Here is a 14,303-nt window from a genome sequence, read left to right as displayed (position 1 = left end):
CTATGGTGATGTGGTGGTGTCAGGTCAGATGTAGTCTATATCGACAACGTTTCACTTCCGGGATTGTTCAGGTGCTGCCGGAAATTCAGCCGGATGTCCGTCACCTTCCACTTTCTTTGTGTTGGCATTCTAAACTAAATCTAGTTAACTGCTCCTCAGATCTCTGCAGGGTAAAACCAGACAGCTAGCTAGACTATCTGTCCAATCTGAGTTTTCTGTTGCACGACTAAAACAACCTTTGATCGAACACATGTTCCACTAAAACAAGTTCTTTCCCGAGGCTATTTTGCAACGGCACCGTTGCTCCGTCCAGGGATTAGCAGCGCCCAAGACGACTGCGAAGCACGTTTTTCTCCAATCCCGGAATTCTGTGTGGACTAGCCAGACCTTCCTCTGCAGCGCTGTGGAGGAAGGTCTGGCAATGCGAGACTAGGTCAGATGACATCCTCAAAAATGTGGATGTGTATTACCAACTTTGACAAATGTATGCTAGGCTATGATCAGGACCGCAAACTTTTACTTGTATTTACTAAAGCCAGCAATAGATTAAGACAAAACCAGAGACGGAACAAATGAAATAATGGGCAACCGACATGAGGTCAATAAGACTTGGAAAACTGGTGCATGCCATAGTGGCAAAATATAAATCTGCTGCACTGAACAGCATAAAAAGATCAGAGACACAAACTCTAATCGATACCTAATTATTCCATGTTGAAGTGCAAATGTTTAGACTGCTCGGCTATACGACATTCATTAACTGATCAGTTTCAAACTGGCCAAAACAGCCATCGAATTGTAAAATCAAAGTAGTACTTTCAGCTATGGAGTGAATCATCTTCTCACACACAGAGGATCTTTTTTTTCCCCAGCACCAAGACAGTTAAACTGTCAAGAAGAAGAGAATCAGCCGTGTGTGTGTTCAATTAGGGAGCCAGTATCTACATACAAACACGAGTTTGAAAGCAAAAGGAGGCCAGGATGTTAGCAGAGCATGTCTGTGTGTGTGTGTGTGTCTCTCTCTGGGACAAACAGATCTTTGTCCTTACTGGCCGTGTTGTCCAGGCAGTTGGCAGAACAGCTAAAAGAGCTACAGGACCCCACAAAACAACATAATAATAATGGACACACACACACACACACACACACACACACACACACACACACACACATTACCTACCCTAAGGTTACCTAACCCTAACCCTTTGTGGGGACCAGTCATTGACATAATGCATTCCCTAGCCCCTTACCCTAACTTTAACCATCACAACTAAATGCCTAACATTAACTCTTACCTTCACCCTAACCTAATTATATCCCTAATCCTACAACCAAGTCTTAACCCTCAAACAGCCCTTTAAACTTGTGGGGTCCAGCATTTTGGCCCCACAAAGCTGTCGGGACCCCACAAGTATACAAGACTCAGTTTTTGGACCCCACAAATATAGTTAAGCACGCACACACACACACACACACACACACACACACACACAGAGAGAGAGAGAGAGTCTTTGAGCTTCACTTCCTTTGTCTAATGTTTCCGAACATGAGCCTTCTGATCACTAACATTGTTAAGCATCCATCTGCAGAACTGAGGTGTTCGGGTGTTGTTGCCCTTGTTGAAACTGACTACAGTAGAACACACTGTTGAGAATGTAGAGTACAGTCATAAACACCAGAACAGATGCAGGAGTACTGGAGACAGTATGGAGGTACATACTAGTCAGAGCGTAGTTGGGGTTTTCCACTTCCATGCGCTGCAGCTGAGCTCCCAGGTAGACCTGCAGGTGAACCATGGGAAGTGATGTGATTATAAAACAGTATCAGTGATTAATGGTGATTAAAGACCAAAATGTCTCTGGACGCAATTGGCTAGACCTACAACCAATCAGAGCAACGAAACATGTGACGTAGCGCTGAGCGACGCATGCAAGTTTGGTCAGTTTTCAAATCGGAAAAAAGGCGGCCTGTTCACAAACTTTCTCAAATTACAGCTAAACAGTACACTAAAATGTCTTTCTGGAAAACATTTTAGCAGGGAAGTAGGCAACACAGTGATAGAATCTTGATTCATGTTTGATCTGAGTTTGGTGCGAGAGGATAGATCCTTTCATGATCCCCTGACTTTTCCTGTAGTGCTACCTGCATGTCAATGTTTTCACTTATCCAGTGAAATATCTCATAAATTATAAACATCTACTAGATGGATTGGCACATTTTGTACAGACTTTTATGAGAGAAAGAATCCTAGTGACTTTGGTGATCCCCTGAGTTTTTCTTTATACCTCCACCACACACTATTGTCGTCAGTACCTTGATGTCGATGCCTCGCGCTGTGGAGGAGTTGCTGAAGAAACGGGAGGGAACCTTTGAGGCTAGGTCGGGTTCTTCTCGACCAAAACCAAGATTTAAGAGGATTTCTTCAGGGTCCTCCTCGTACAGGTCAAGCAGCTCTGACACACTGTGGACACACACACACACACAGTCAGTCAGTCAGTAGATCAGTCAGTTAGCTAGTGATTTAGTCTGCTGGATAAGGAGGGTCTCCTCTGGGTGCTCCTCTGACTGTTCCGACACCTCTGAAACACTACGAAAACACAGACAGCCAGTTAGTACTTCTCTCACACCGCTTTCTGTTAGTGGGTTATTCTGTTAATGAGATAGTTAGGTAATTATCTAGTTATTAAGGTAGTTTAGTAAGTGTGATGGCTCAGCCTCTCTGGAGATTGCTCTCCATGAATTGAGTGTGTCTTCCTAACACACTCAGAAACATGACATTTTTGTCAATCTGCTGCAAAACGTTGTCACACTGAACACAGCCCAAGAGTCTCTCAAACCTTGTATCAACACCATAAAACTAAGGATGGATTACCCAAGATCCAACACCCATAGCCCCCTATAAACCATTAAACACAATACACCATTCCCTTTCCAACTGCTGGAGCACTTCCCAAACCCTGGCACCATTAGCCACGCTCCCTATTCTGACCTCATCTCTGCTCACCCACCACCAGCAATAAATCAGCCTTCCATAAGACTCTCCGCCACAGACACTTAGTTCAACACTTAATCCTCTAAACACAAATCTACTGATAATGCACCTCAGACATTGACATACTGATTTCATTAGTTTATTGACCACACCTGCTTCAATGATGGAGATCTGAAAAAGTTTAAACCCCAAATTTCTGCTGTTATTATTATTATTATGTATTATTATAGAGTATAACAAATTCCAACGACATAATGGCAGGTGTAATTTTTCAAGAATGCATAAAATGTATACATATACCACGTCCCTTTCATAACTCATGAACCATTTGTCGTAGACACTTGTGGGTGGGCGACATCATTGCACTCAGCAGAGTTTCTTTTTCATTAGTGCCGGTTTTTCCCGCCTCCTATACTTTAGCCACGTCCCCTTTCATAACTCCACGCAGGAAATAAAGTGGTCTCCATCTAAGATCACTGCTTATTTCCTGCAGAAACCTTCATGAGTCTGACTGAAGACTGATGATATGGACTGACCTGGACACAGTGCTGCTCTTCCCTGATCCTGTGGAGTTCATACTTCTTGCTCTCTCTTTATACTGACTCCTCTTCTGATCCGCCGCAAGACCAAAACTGCACATTGACATACACACAGAAGCATTAACGCACACGAGTTATCAACCAGCTGTTATCAACTTTATTTACTGAATGCAGAGAATAAAATAAAAGTGAACTCACCAGGATTCAGTTTTATTGTTACTGGACTGAAGATGGTTGGCTGCAGAAAAAAACAAAGGAATTATTATTACGTACAGAGTTTACGTCTCTGTCTTTTTATAGGATTTTGGAAAGTTCATACTCCAGCTACCTCAGCTAACGTTTATAGAGCGTTTGCTAAACACATCGGCCAGTCCTACAATACATATGGTTTGAAAATATGAACAAGTATGTGAGCGAAGCAGCCAAACAGGGTTATGTTAGAACACCATAATCTACTGGATCAACTGAGGATGTTGACTTTTTGCTTGGGACAAGCAGCTTTAGCTCCAGTCTTTTAGCATAATATCATGTACTGTATGTAGCCAAGTGCATATTAAAGACACTTTTACAAGATTCTCGTTTTAAAACGAGTCAGCTGGAAACAATAAAAGGTCATCCAGAGAGCGTTTTCAGCCAACTCCGGTAGCGAATGTCAGCTTCATTAGCTAGCTAGCTTTAACAGATAAAAACAGCCAGTGACAGTTGTCATTTCAGTGAGCATAGACAACAGTCGTCAGTTAAAAAATGAAAAGCTGTTTTTGTCCACCATGCTTAAAAAAAAATTACTAATAGTTTTGAGGGTGAAATTTGCTGCAGTTGTAACTTTCTAAATAACAATGAAGCAGGTTCAAATTCATTCTGTCAGAGAACGAAAATTACTCATCATATCTAACTGCAGGGGTGACTGCGGTTTTCTTTTTCCGTTTAAAAGAACTTGTTGGGACCTGCCATCCAGCCACTGTCTGTCTCTGAGTGTCTCTCTCTTTCTTCCACTTCATTTCAGCTGAATTTCTTCTTCCGTCTTTAAATCCACAGTGTTTTCTTCTGATTGAAAGGAAACAAACGTGAAAACTCTTCCTACTCTAATTCACTGACTCACTTCCATCCTATTCACCCTGAATCCTTTAATTAACTAATTCATTTTCATCCTATTTACACATTGACACTTTAATCCCCTCCTGTCCTGCCCTGCCCTAATGTTTGACATCATTACAGCTCATTAGGATATGTTCATACATGGCATCTCCAAAGTCTTCTGCACCACTAAAGCTACTTCTGAATTTCATTCTCAACATGATTAAGGCCCTTACTGTCAGGACATGACAACATGAGGTGAGATTTAGGCTGATGACAAGAAGTAGCCAGAGCCACTCAACTAAAGAGGTTTTCAACAAAAACTTTACCCAAATCTTTCACCCATAACCTTTTCATCCTAACGTAACTTCCACATAAACACAAGGCCAGTTAGCTGAAATGGACAAAGGTTGTAAATCTTCAAAGGTTGCAGTGTGTGAAGATAAAACATGACGCAAACTTTAGAGGCAGCAGGAATGTATAGAAACTCAAACTCAGTCCTGGTGGCACTAACTGAGGAGATTTAAGTCACACAACACTCATACCTTAACATTATTCTTTAGTTTGATATGAAATTAAAGATTTGATGCATTAATGTAAGTTATTGTCCCTTTTTGTCTATTTAATATATATAAATAATTCCTATTTTATATTTTTTGCAATCTGATCCACTAAATTCTACATTTATTTGTACACATTTACTTAAAGCGGCTAAAGCCATTTATATATTTTTATATTAACAATGGATCACACAACTAGTTGTATGAAAGGGGTCGCTCATAGAGATGAACCCACAGAACATTTCCCTCTGACTCAGCAGTTGTCCTCATTCTCATTTTTGAACTGTGGCTGTGGTTTAAAATAACAGAAATCAGCAGTCCGATTAGATGAACTGTAGCTAACTAATTATCTCAGCAACAGCCAAAAAGAAAAGTTTGTCTGTTCTCTGGTTAACACGCTATCTGCAGCTGGTGACTGTATTCAGCAAAAGATTGTTTGCGAGTGAAAAGACACTCCGTCACACCACTGTAACCAACTGGTGACTGTTGATCAACTGATCACCTCACGTCGAGAATAAGAATCTGAATCTCCCAGTTAAACTTTTAGGCTATAGTTGTTAATTAAATGTGTCTGTAGTGTTTTGGCCTTGTCAGCCAACAAAAAGTGATTAAACAGTTGTAGTTATTTTAGCCTTTAGTTACTTGCAAGTGTTGACGAGAAGTGTAACAAAAAAAACGCCTGTCCTAGATACTATATATGCCAGTCAGATGACTGCAGGCTTTTATTCTGAAGAAAGCAAGATGTGCAGAAGATCAGGCATACATCATGACAAAACTTTTTAAGAGATTGCACTATTGTTGTGCAGGACGAAAATATTTCCCGAGAAGAACTTGGACGAGGTGTTTCCATGTTAGCAAGAAATTAACTAACTAAAAAATTCAACCAGGTTTTGAAAATCAAGCTGGAACACCGGTCAAACATTATTACTGAAATATTGAATTATTTGTTAATTAATAATTAACGCTGAAATGATCAGAAATAGGGTTGGGCGATGTCCCCTAAATTGGCAGTACTTGCTATTTTACTCTTTATCTCTTTACATAAATATTTTTTTCTACTTAAAAACTAATTGGAATTGGAATGGTATCATAGGCGGCGAAAATACTGAGCATCCACGTGTGCCAGACTGCCAGTAGGCTACATTCATTTACAATTAAACATTGCAGTTGTTGCTAAGTGGAGCGTGTAAGCGCTGATCGCGGTTACGTGTCAGTTAAACTTCTCATCTCCAATCCTATCTGTATTTGTGAGAAGTGGCGCTGTCCTGAGTTGAAAGATAACCTACTTTACGGCTTTATTATCAGTTCTTCCAGAAAAACGCGATTATGCGATTGCATAATTCAATGTATAATCAGCCAAAGTCCGCATATTTATGCAGGGGCCGCATTTTTTCAAATACGCCTCACTTTCGCCGGATAAATTACCGATTTCCGCGCAAAATATGCGGGGCTTGCATGATTTCATAATCCCTGCAATTTCGTTGCAAAGAAGTCACATATATCTTAGCAGAAAGTTGAAAAATGTTGCGTTTACTTCACACAAGAGCAGTCATTTTCCCCTGTTGCCATGGGAACGTTATGAAGTGACGTAATTACGCGACGTGAACATCATCGAAAAGCTGCAAACTCTGTGATGAAGCCATGATGAAACCGCAGTTTTTGCAAGTTCCCGCAATTTCATCGCATAAAATTGGATAAATATCCCGCATATTCCATCGCATTTTTTAAGAAAACGTGCCGCATAATCAAGGATTTTTGCCCGCAACAATCACAAAAAAACTCCACATTTTTCTGGAAGGACTGTATTATCAAGTTAATAGGCGTGTGTGTTCGTATCGGCCGTTGTCCATTTCCTAAGGTTCTGAAATGCAAAAAATTTTTGACTACTTTTTTTTTTTTTAAAGGGCGTGCGCTCATTAGCACCCACAGAGGAAAACATAAATCTGCGCTTATGATAGAGTAAGACTGACAGCTCTAATATTTATTTACAAGACTGTCAAAGGGAGACGGGTATCTCTCTGCCTTGTCAGACGCAGCTCTCCCTCTCCTTTGCCTGCTCCATGGCCGGTGTGTGTGAGTGACAGCCTGGTCAGCGAGCTTGTTACGTTAAGCCTGCAATCTCTTGTGGAGCATTATAACTTCAGGTTCCAATTAATCGCATAATGGATATGTGTGTTGTGATATTTAAACAAACGATCGGGGAACTAATTGCCTCTTGTCCGTGAGTCTCCTGATAGAGCTCCAGCCAACTCACAGCGGGTCTGTGAAGGTGGACAGGCCGACCGGCATGCCAGCGACCCCGGCAGGCACCGGCCGGCTGTCACGTCAGACTGTGGAGCTTCTGAAATCTGACACAGTCAGGCCAAATTTCTAATTAGCCATCAATTTTCGTAAAATGGCCCATATTTGAGCTCTACATAGTTGATTTCTCACATAAAAAAGTCTCAGAAGTGAATTTAGTGATGAAATAGCAGACGAACAATGTATAAAATTTCCAGTTGTTGGCCACAACAGCAATCCATGGTTGTTGTTGATTGTTGCGGCGCTTTGCACACCAACACACTTGGGTTTGGATTTCTGATTGGGCGCGCCTACCTGCAAAGTTTTTAGGTTAACTATAGAAGAGACTAGGATTAGTGTGTGTCTGGTACAACCCTAATCAGAAAGTCATAATTTCAGAAGATTGGAGTGACAGCAAAAGAGCAGCTGTTTTATGAAATTACATGAAGTTAACTGTAACTATATATTGTAACTAAACTGTGTCAGAGGCTGCTGTTCCTGAACAAGGTGTCTCTGATCAAATCTATACAACCTGTGGCCTCTCAGCATCAACTCATTAGCATCTATTCAGTCCCAGATTCCACCAGCTGACCCTTTGCGCCCACACACACACACACACACACACACACACACACACACACACACACACACACACACCAGTGTTCAGTGCTTCAACATAAAGCCATTACAGTCTATTGTTAACTCAATAACACATACACCGTCTTGCTATCAGAGTCATTACTGATGTATTCAAAGCAGTTCAGAGGAATGATGAAAACACACACACACACTCAGGACAGTCAGTCATGCATGCAGTGCGTTTCCACACCTCTGTGATTGTTGACTTTTCGCCTTCATGAAGCACCGGGACTGAGGAACGAAGATCAAGCAGTGTCACACCATGTTCTGTTGATTCTATTGACACTGTTGTGTTTGTCAAACATCTTCATTTACACACATCTGATCAAGCTGCATTCTCAGCATATCTAAGGATTTTTGTACAACACGCAAAAGGGTCTTATAATACTCATGATGCGTTATTTCTTTGTAAGCTCTTTGTGACACCAGATAACTTATTATTCTTACGCTAAAGACTGACTTATTTTAAGCCTCACAAGACTAGGTGAAAACCTAGTATATGGCTGGACTGTGTATGGTCAATGTCCAAAATTGTGGCCAAATTGTTGTTACAATGTTCAACAGACCAGACATTGATTACATCCCATGACAATTATGAACATGCCCATAGCCTCAAATGTTGGTCTTTTGGAAAACAGAGCAAGATGACTTTCCTGCTTCAGCTTCCAGACTGTTTTCGGGAAACACAGGAGAGACTTTGTTTTGCCTCCAAGGCCTGAAATTTATGCTTACTTCGGTGAGCTGCAGCATTCATTCATGAACACACTGAAACCTACACTGTACATTTACTACTACTTGACAACTTTACTGTAAATGTCTTCTCTGCTCCGATCACATCCACCGCCACTCTTGCTCAACCACACACTCGCTATGCACACCCTACAAATATAGGACTCCGTTTAAAACACATATACAGGAAAATATACATTTATACAGAAAAAAAACAGAAGGTGTCTGATAAAACCTACCTTTATTCGTGATTGTTTACTGGTTAATCTACTGTACTGCACTACTATATATTATTTATTCATGAAGATATGGTCATTGGGGTAGTAATTATTAATAAAATCGGTTACCCTCTGTTACAGTCAAACTTTCTATTCATTACAGTTATGTTTGCAGTTACTGTTCAACAAGAGAATTCACCAAAATGTCAAAGCGTTCCTTAAGTTGGCGGCGTCATTTAAAATACAGACTTAGCAGAACATGGGGGGAAACTGTTAACAATGAAATCTGTAATCTTGTGAGTTATTCTCTGTACTGACCTTCAGCTCCCAGTGAAAGGTCATCTTCAAAGCTGCAGCCGTTCTTCAGCACTCCTGTTCTCACACACACAAAAAGTACACACAAAATAGTTAAGTTGTGAAATCTTTTCAGAAACACGGGGTAAGAGAAATGCCTCTACCAATTCTGACACATAACTGCTATTATTATTCTTTATTTTATTTACCTTTATTTAACCAGGAAGAGACTCATTGAGATTAAAAATCTCTTTTTCAAGAGTGTCCCGGCCAAGACATGCAGCAGTACAACCACACATACATACAAACACAAAATACACAAAAACACTAAAAACAACTGAAACAGCAAATCCCTCAAAGTCAACCACAATCCTAAACACATCAGACAAAACATCTACAGCCAGATGTGGCTGCCTCCAAGTCAATCAACATCCTCTTAAAAGCCAAGACCAATGAGATACAGTCCTTAAATTTCATGGATTTCTGTAACTTGTTCCATGTAGAGGGAGCAGCAAACTTAAACGCCTTTTTCCCCAGCTCAGTTCTAACCTTTGGAACAGACAGAAGGAAAAGATCCTGGGAATGAAGATTGTAAGTCCTGATACTATTTACACTGATATAGGTCAGAAGGTAAGATGGAAGTAGACCTAAAACAGCCTTGTATATGAAGATATGCCAGTGTTGAAGTCTCCGTGTTGATAGAGAAGGCCACCCAACACGTTCATACAGTTCAACAAACAGTAGCGTTAAACAAAACTAAATCTAAATTTTAAAAACAAGTTGTGATGACTAGTTGCAAATATTTAGTCATGAAGCAACATCCCCAGACCATGTCCTATCAGGTTGGGGTCCTCACAATGTAATGTATACAAACAACACACACAGAAAATGTGGATTACCTCTGCTTGGAGAAGCACTCTGATCATCTAAAGAGGCTCCGAGGGGAGTCCTGGACAAGAGACAAAAAGACATAGAGTTAAATATCAAACCAAACCATAAACTGACCATTAAAAACATAAACATCCAAAAGATTGCCAGTGTGTAGGTTTACATAGAAAATATTTGATGCCGGTGTGTTTTGCCCTTAATTCTCATCTACTGGTATCCTACTGCTACATTGGGCTAGCTTAAAAATACTTTTAAGCATAGTCCTAACCAGGCAAAGTTCGCCAACAACAACCAGGCTACACTATTTATCCCAGGCTAACTCCTGGTCAAACTGAGAGTAATAATCCTATGCCAACCCCTGATTGAAATAAAGCAAATGTATTCCAAAGTCCAGACTAATTCCTGGTTGATATAAAGCAAACTATACCAACAAACTAACTCATTGTATATATGAAACTAACTATCCAAAGCCAATTCCTGGTTGTGCAATGCTCATTAGCAATGCTAAGTCCTGACCAGGCTACACTAACTATCACAACCTTTCAAGCTGAGGCTAACTATCCTAAAATAACTGCCTATCAGGCTACGACAAAGTATTTTAGGTAATCTACTTAACAGGATATGGCTCAGTATACCAGGATACCTCCTGGTCTGGCTTAAGATAACTATCCCAAGATAACTGCCTGTCGGTCTAAGGCTAGTCTGATTAAATGGATGTACATCGCTGGGATAAAGCCTGACATCTGGCATGTCCCTCTCCGTCCGCTATCTCCACTATTGGAGTTTAGCGCCATCTAGTTGTGATGGATTAAAGAAATACAAACAAGTCACAGCTTTTTCTGCCCTATCCCAGAATAGATAAGAGGTGTAGCCAGACCATTCTCCAGCGCTGACACAGCGCTGTGGAAATAGGTCTGGCAAACAACACTAGGCTAAGGCATCTACTATCCCAACGTTAAAGAACAGCTTAAGGAAAATTGAGCCCCAAGCTGACTGCCTGTCAGGTAAAGGTTAACTATCTAAGCGCTAACTGGCTGTCATGCTAAAGCTAAGTAACACGGACTAACTGCTTGTCAGGCTAAAGCTAAGTAACACAAGCTAACTTCCTGTCGGGCTAAGGCTAAGTAACGGAGGCTAACTGCCTGTCAGGCTAAGGCTAACTATCCTAGTGCTAACTGCCTGTCAGGTGAAGGCTAACTATGTCAGCACTAACTGCCGGTCAATCTAAGTAACCCAGGCAAAGTGCCTATTAGGCTAACTATCCCAGGATAAATCTTGGTCAGGCCAAGGCAACCTATCTCAATGCTTACTTCATGTTGGACTAAGGCTAACTATCCCAGCGGTAACTGCCTGTCAGGTGAAGTCTTACTAATCCAGGCAAACTCCTCAGACCAGACTACTTATTGAAGTCCACTACTGACCAGGCTAGACTAAATATCCCAGGCTAAATCCTGTTTTTGTTACCCATCCCAGGTGTCCTACTGACCAGACTAGTCGTCCCAGGCTAACTAGCTGACAGATCAGGCAAGTTGACAGTAGCAGTAAGCTAGCGGGTCTGAGCTGCTCACTGCAGCCGGACGCTGGGAACACAGAGCTGTTACACAACCTGCCACTCTTATCAATGGGACAAACTTCATGCCACCAGTTAACACACACAAATGGATGGTTGTGTAACCAGCTGTGTTTGCTAATCCTTCCACTTTCCACCGGCAGCCATGTTGGCCTCAAGCCCCTGCCCTGCGGATGTTGCTATGGTAACCTGTGATTCTGATTCTGCTGGTCATGTTACCACAGTGACATTACAGAGGACACGTGAGAGCGCTGTAGGGTCACAGCAGCGAAAACTGTGTCTGCGTGTGATAACAGTGTTGACTTAACAGGAGAAACCCCTCCTCTGTTTACTCTCCTTTTTTTCCTGCCTTTCTTTTCATCTTCTTCCTGCGTCTTTCTTTCCTTCTTTGCCTCAACAGCTCTATGTGCCCTATCTCTGGGCGTTGGTCTGCTCCCTTTGTGTGTGTGTGTGTCAGCAGCTGATAACACCACTACTAAACACACACCTTCAGACACCAGGAAAACATATCAGTAAACCAGTTGACAAGAAAACCAGTTAGCCACTCAACCAGTCACTCATTTTAAAAACCACATAATATGTTTCATATTGCAGTCCATGAACTACTAAGTCTGTTTACTGTACATTCCTGCAAATCATTTTCTAATCATCAGTTTTTGATTGATTCACTGGTTTCAGTTCATTTCTAAGAAAATCAACTTGCAGCAACAGGCTGCAGTCATCATTTCTCGGCTTTTAAAAAAATATCATCAAGTGCAGAATGATTAGAAAAGCCACATATGACATTGAACAAATGGGCTAAAATAGGACACCAAAAAACATTGGTATGGTCCTTTAATCGGAGGGTGACTAGACACTGTACCTGCATTCAATCAGCCAGCTGGTGATCTTGTTAGGAACCCGCCCTGACAGAGAGAGAGACAGATGAGCGTGTTAAAGCAATAAGCCAGCAGATTCTGTGTGCAACAGTGGTTACAACATGCTATAAAAGCATTACAGCATGCCAGACTTCAGGATATAACTCAACATTTCAGCTGATTATAGTCACAGTGCCAGCAGGCCGCAATTCCACCACAGTTTACATCTAAAAGAGACACATTTAGTTCCTGTTCCAACTGCTGTGGCTGCAGCTATTCATTGTTTTCATCATCATTTAATCTGTCCATTATCTTTTCAATTAGTTGTTTAGTGAAAAATGCCCATCAAAGTTTCCGAGCCCAGTTTCACATCTTACATTTTGTGTACAGCTGGAACCAGTGAATGTTTGGCATTTTTGCTTGAATGACAAGCATAATTATTTATCAAAGTCCAAGTATCCAAAAGTTATTTACAATCAAAGAAAAAAAAATCCTTTTACAGACTTAAGAGGATTGTGCATGTTCAAACAAGACTAAGAGTCTGCAGCAACGTCAGTGGTGCGGTGAGGATGTATTTGGCACAGCTGTACTTTGAGCTTAATGGTAATGTCAGCATGCTATTATGCTCACAGTGACAATGCAAACATGCTGATGTTTACAAGTTATACTGTTTACCGTGTTCACCATTTTAGTTTAGCATGTTAGCATTATAACATTTGCTAATTAGCACCACACAAAAAGTACAGCTGAGGCTGTTGAAAATGTCATTAGTTTTGCAGTTATTTGGCCATAAACCAAAGTACAGTATTAAATTGCTCATATTATGCTCATTTTCAGGTTCATAATTGTATTTAGAGGTTGTACCAGAATAGCTTTATGTGGTTTAATTTTCAAAAAACACAATATTTTTGTTGTACTGCACATTGCTGCAGCTCCTCTTTTCACCCTGTGTGTAGAGCTCTCTGTTTTAGCTACAGAGTGTGGCATCTCACTGCTGTTCAATCTTTGTTGGGAGTCACACATGCAGTAGCTAGGTAAGCACTGCTAGCTAGTCAGTTTCAGAATATAAGGGCGTGCCACGCTAGCAGCTAGGCGAGCATTATAACGTGTGTTTCAAAGTGATGCACGTTTGTCACCGAAGTAAAGGCTGGACTACAATATAGCTGTTTGGAGCAGTTTGTAAACAGTGTTTTCTCTGGAAGATGGTAAGTGCCTTTGGGGTGGACTTTGGGCTTTTTCACTTTGTAAACCTATAACGTGCACAAAAAGATATATAACACAATAAATAAAGCATAATATGAGAACAAATTATAATTTTGACTTAATGACGGTGCTCAATGGAATATTAGGGAAACACCCAAGTAACTACAATTTATACAGAGGGGACAAATTTCTAGCAATCCATTTAATAGTTGTGGAGACATTTCACTTAAAACCACAAATGTCAACCTCATGGTGGCGCTAGAGGAAAAGTCAGGGGGTCCCCAAAATAACCCTCTGGGCACCATGGATATCTGTACAAACTTTTTACAACACTCTATCCAATAGTTTTTGAGATATCTTAGTCTGGACCAACCAACCAAACTCTACTATAGCTAAAACAAAGAGGGAGAATGAATGTATTTCAGTTAAAGGGATGAATTTATGGAACAGTTGTAATGAA

At 40.9% G+C, this 14,303-nt stretch overlaps 1 protein-coding gene across 4 annotated transcripts in view; it reads right to left on the bottom strand.

Annotated features, from left to right (window-relative positions):
• itprid2 (ITPR interacting domain containing 2) overlaps positions 1-14,303 on the bottom strand; it is a 40,098-nt gene that overhangs the window by 15,267 nt on the left and 10,528 nt on the right. For 3 of the 4 annotated variants that reach the window (XM_078262372.1, XM_078262374.1, XM_078262373.1), the window contains exons 4-10: positions 12,646-12,688; positions 10,225-10,274; positions 9,350-9,403; positions 3,730-3,769; positions 3,529-3,624; positions 2,314-2,461; positions 1,721-1,781 (exon numbers count right to left, since the gene is read on the bottom strand). In XM_078262372.1, the coding sequence (XP_078118498.1) occupies positions 1,721-1,781; positions 2,314-2,461; positions 3,529-3,624; positions 3,730-3,769; positions 9,350-9,403; positions 10,225-10,274; positions 12,646-12,688 (492 nt within the window). The remainder of the gene's footprint in view (positions 1-1,720; positions 1,782-2,313; positions 2,462-3,528; positions 3,625-3,729; positions 3,770-9,349; positions 9,404-10,224; positions 10,275-12,645; positions 12,689-14,303) is intronic. The other variant, XM_078262375.1, reaches the window with a different exon arrangement.

The sequence above is a fragment of the Sander vitreus genome, chromosome 11, assembly GCF_031162955.1.
Source record: "Sander vitreus isolate 19-12246 chromosome 11, sanVit1, whole genome shotgun sequence".
Lineage (NCBI taxonomy): Eukaryota > Metazoa > Chordata > Actinopteri > Perciformes > Percidae > Sander > Sander vitreus.
Note: the sequence above shows the minus strand (reverse complement) of the source record. Positions and strands in the feature narration are given on the sequence as shown.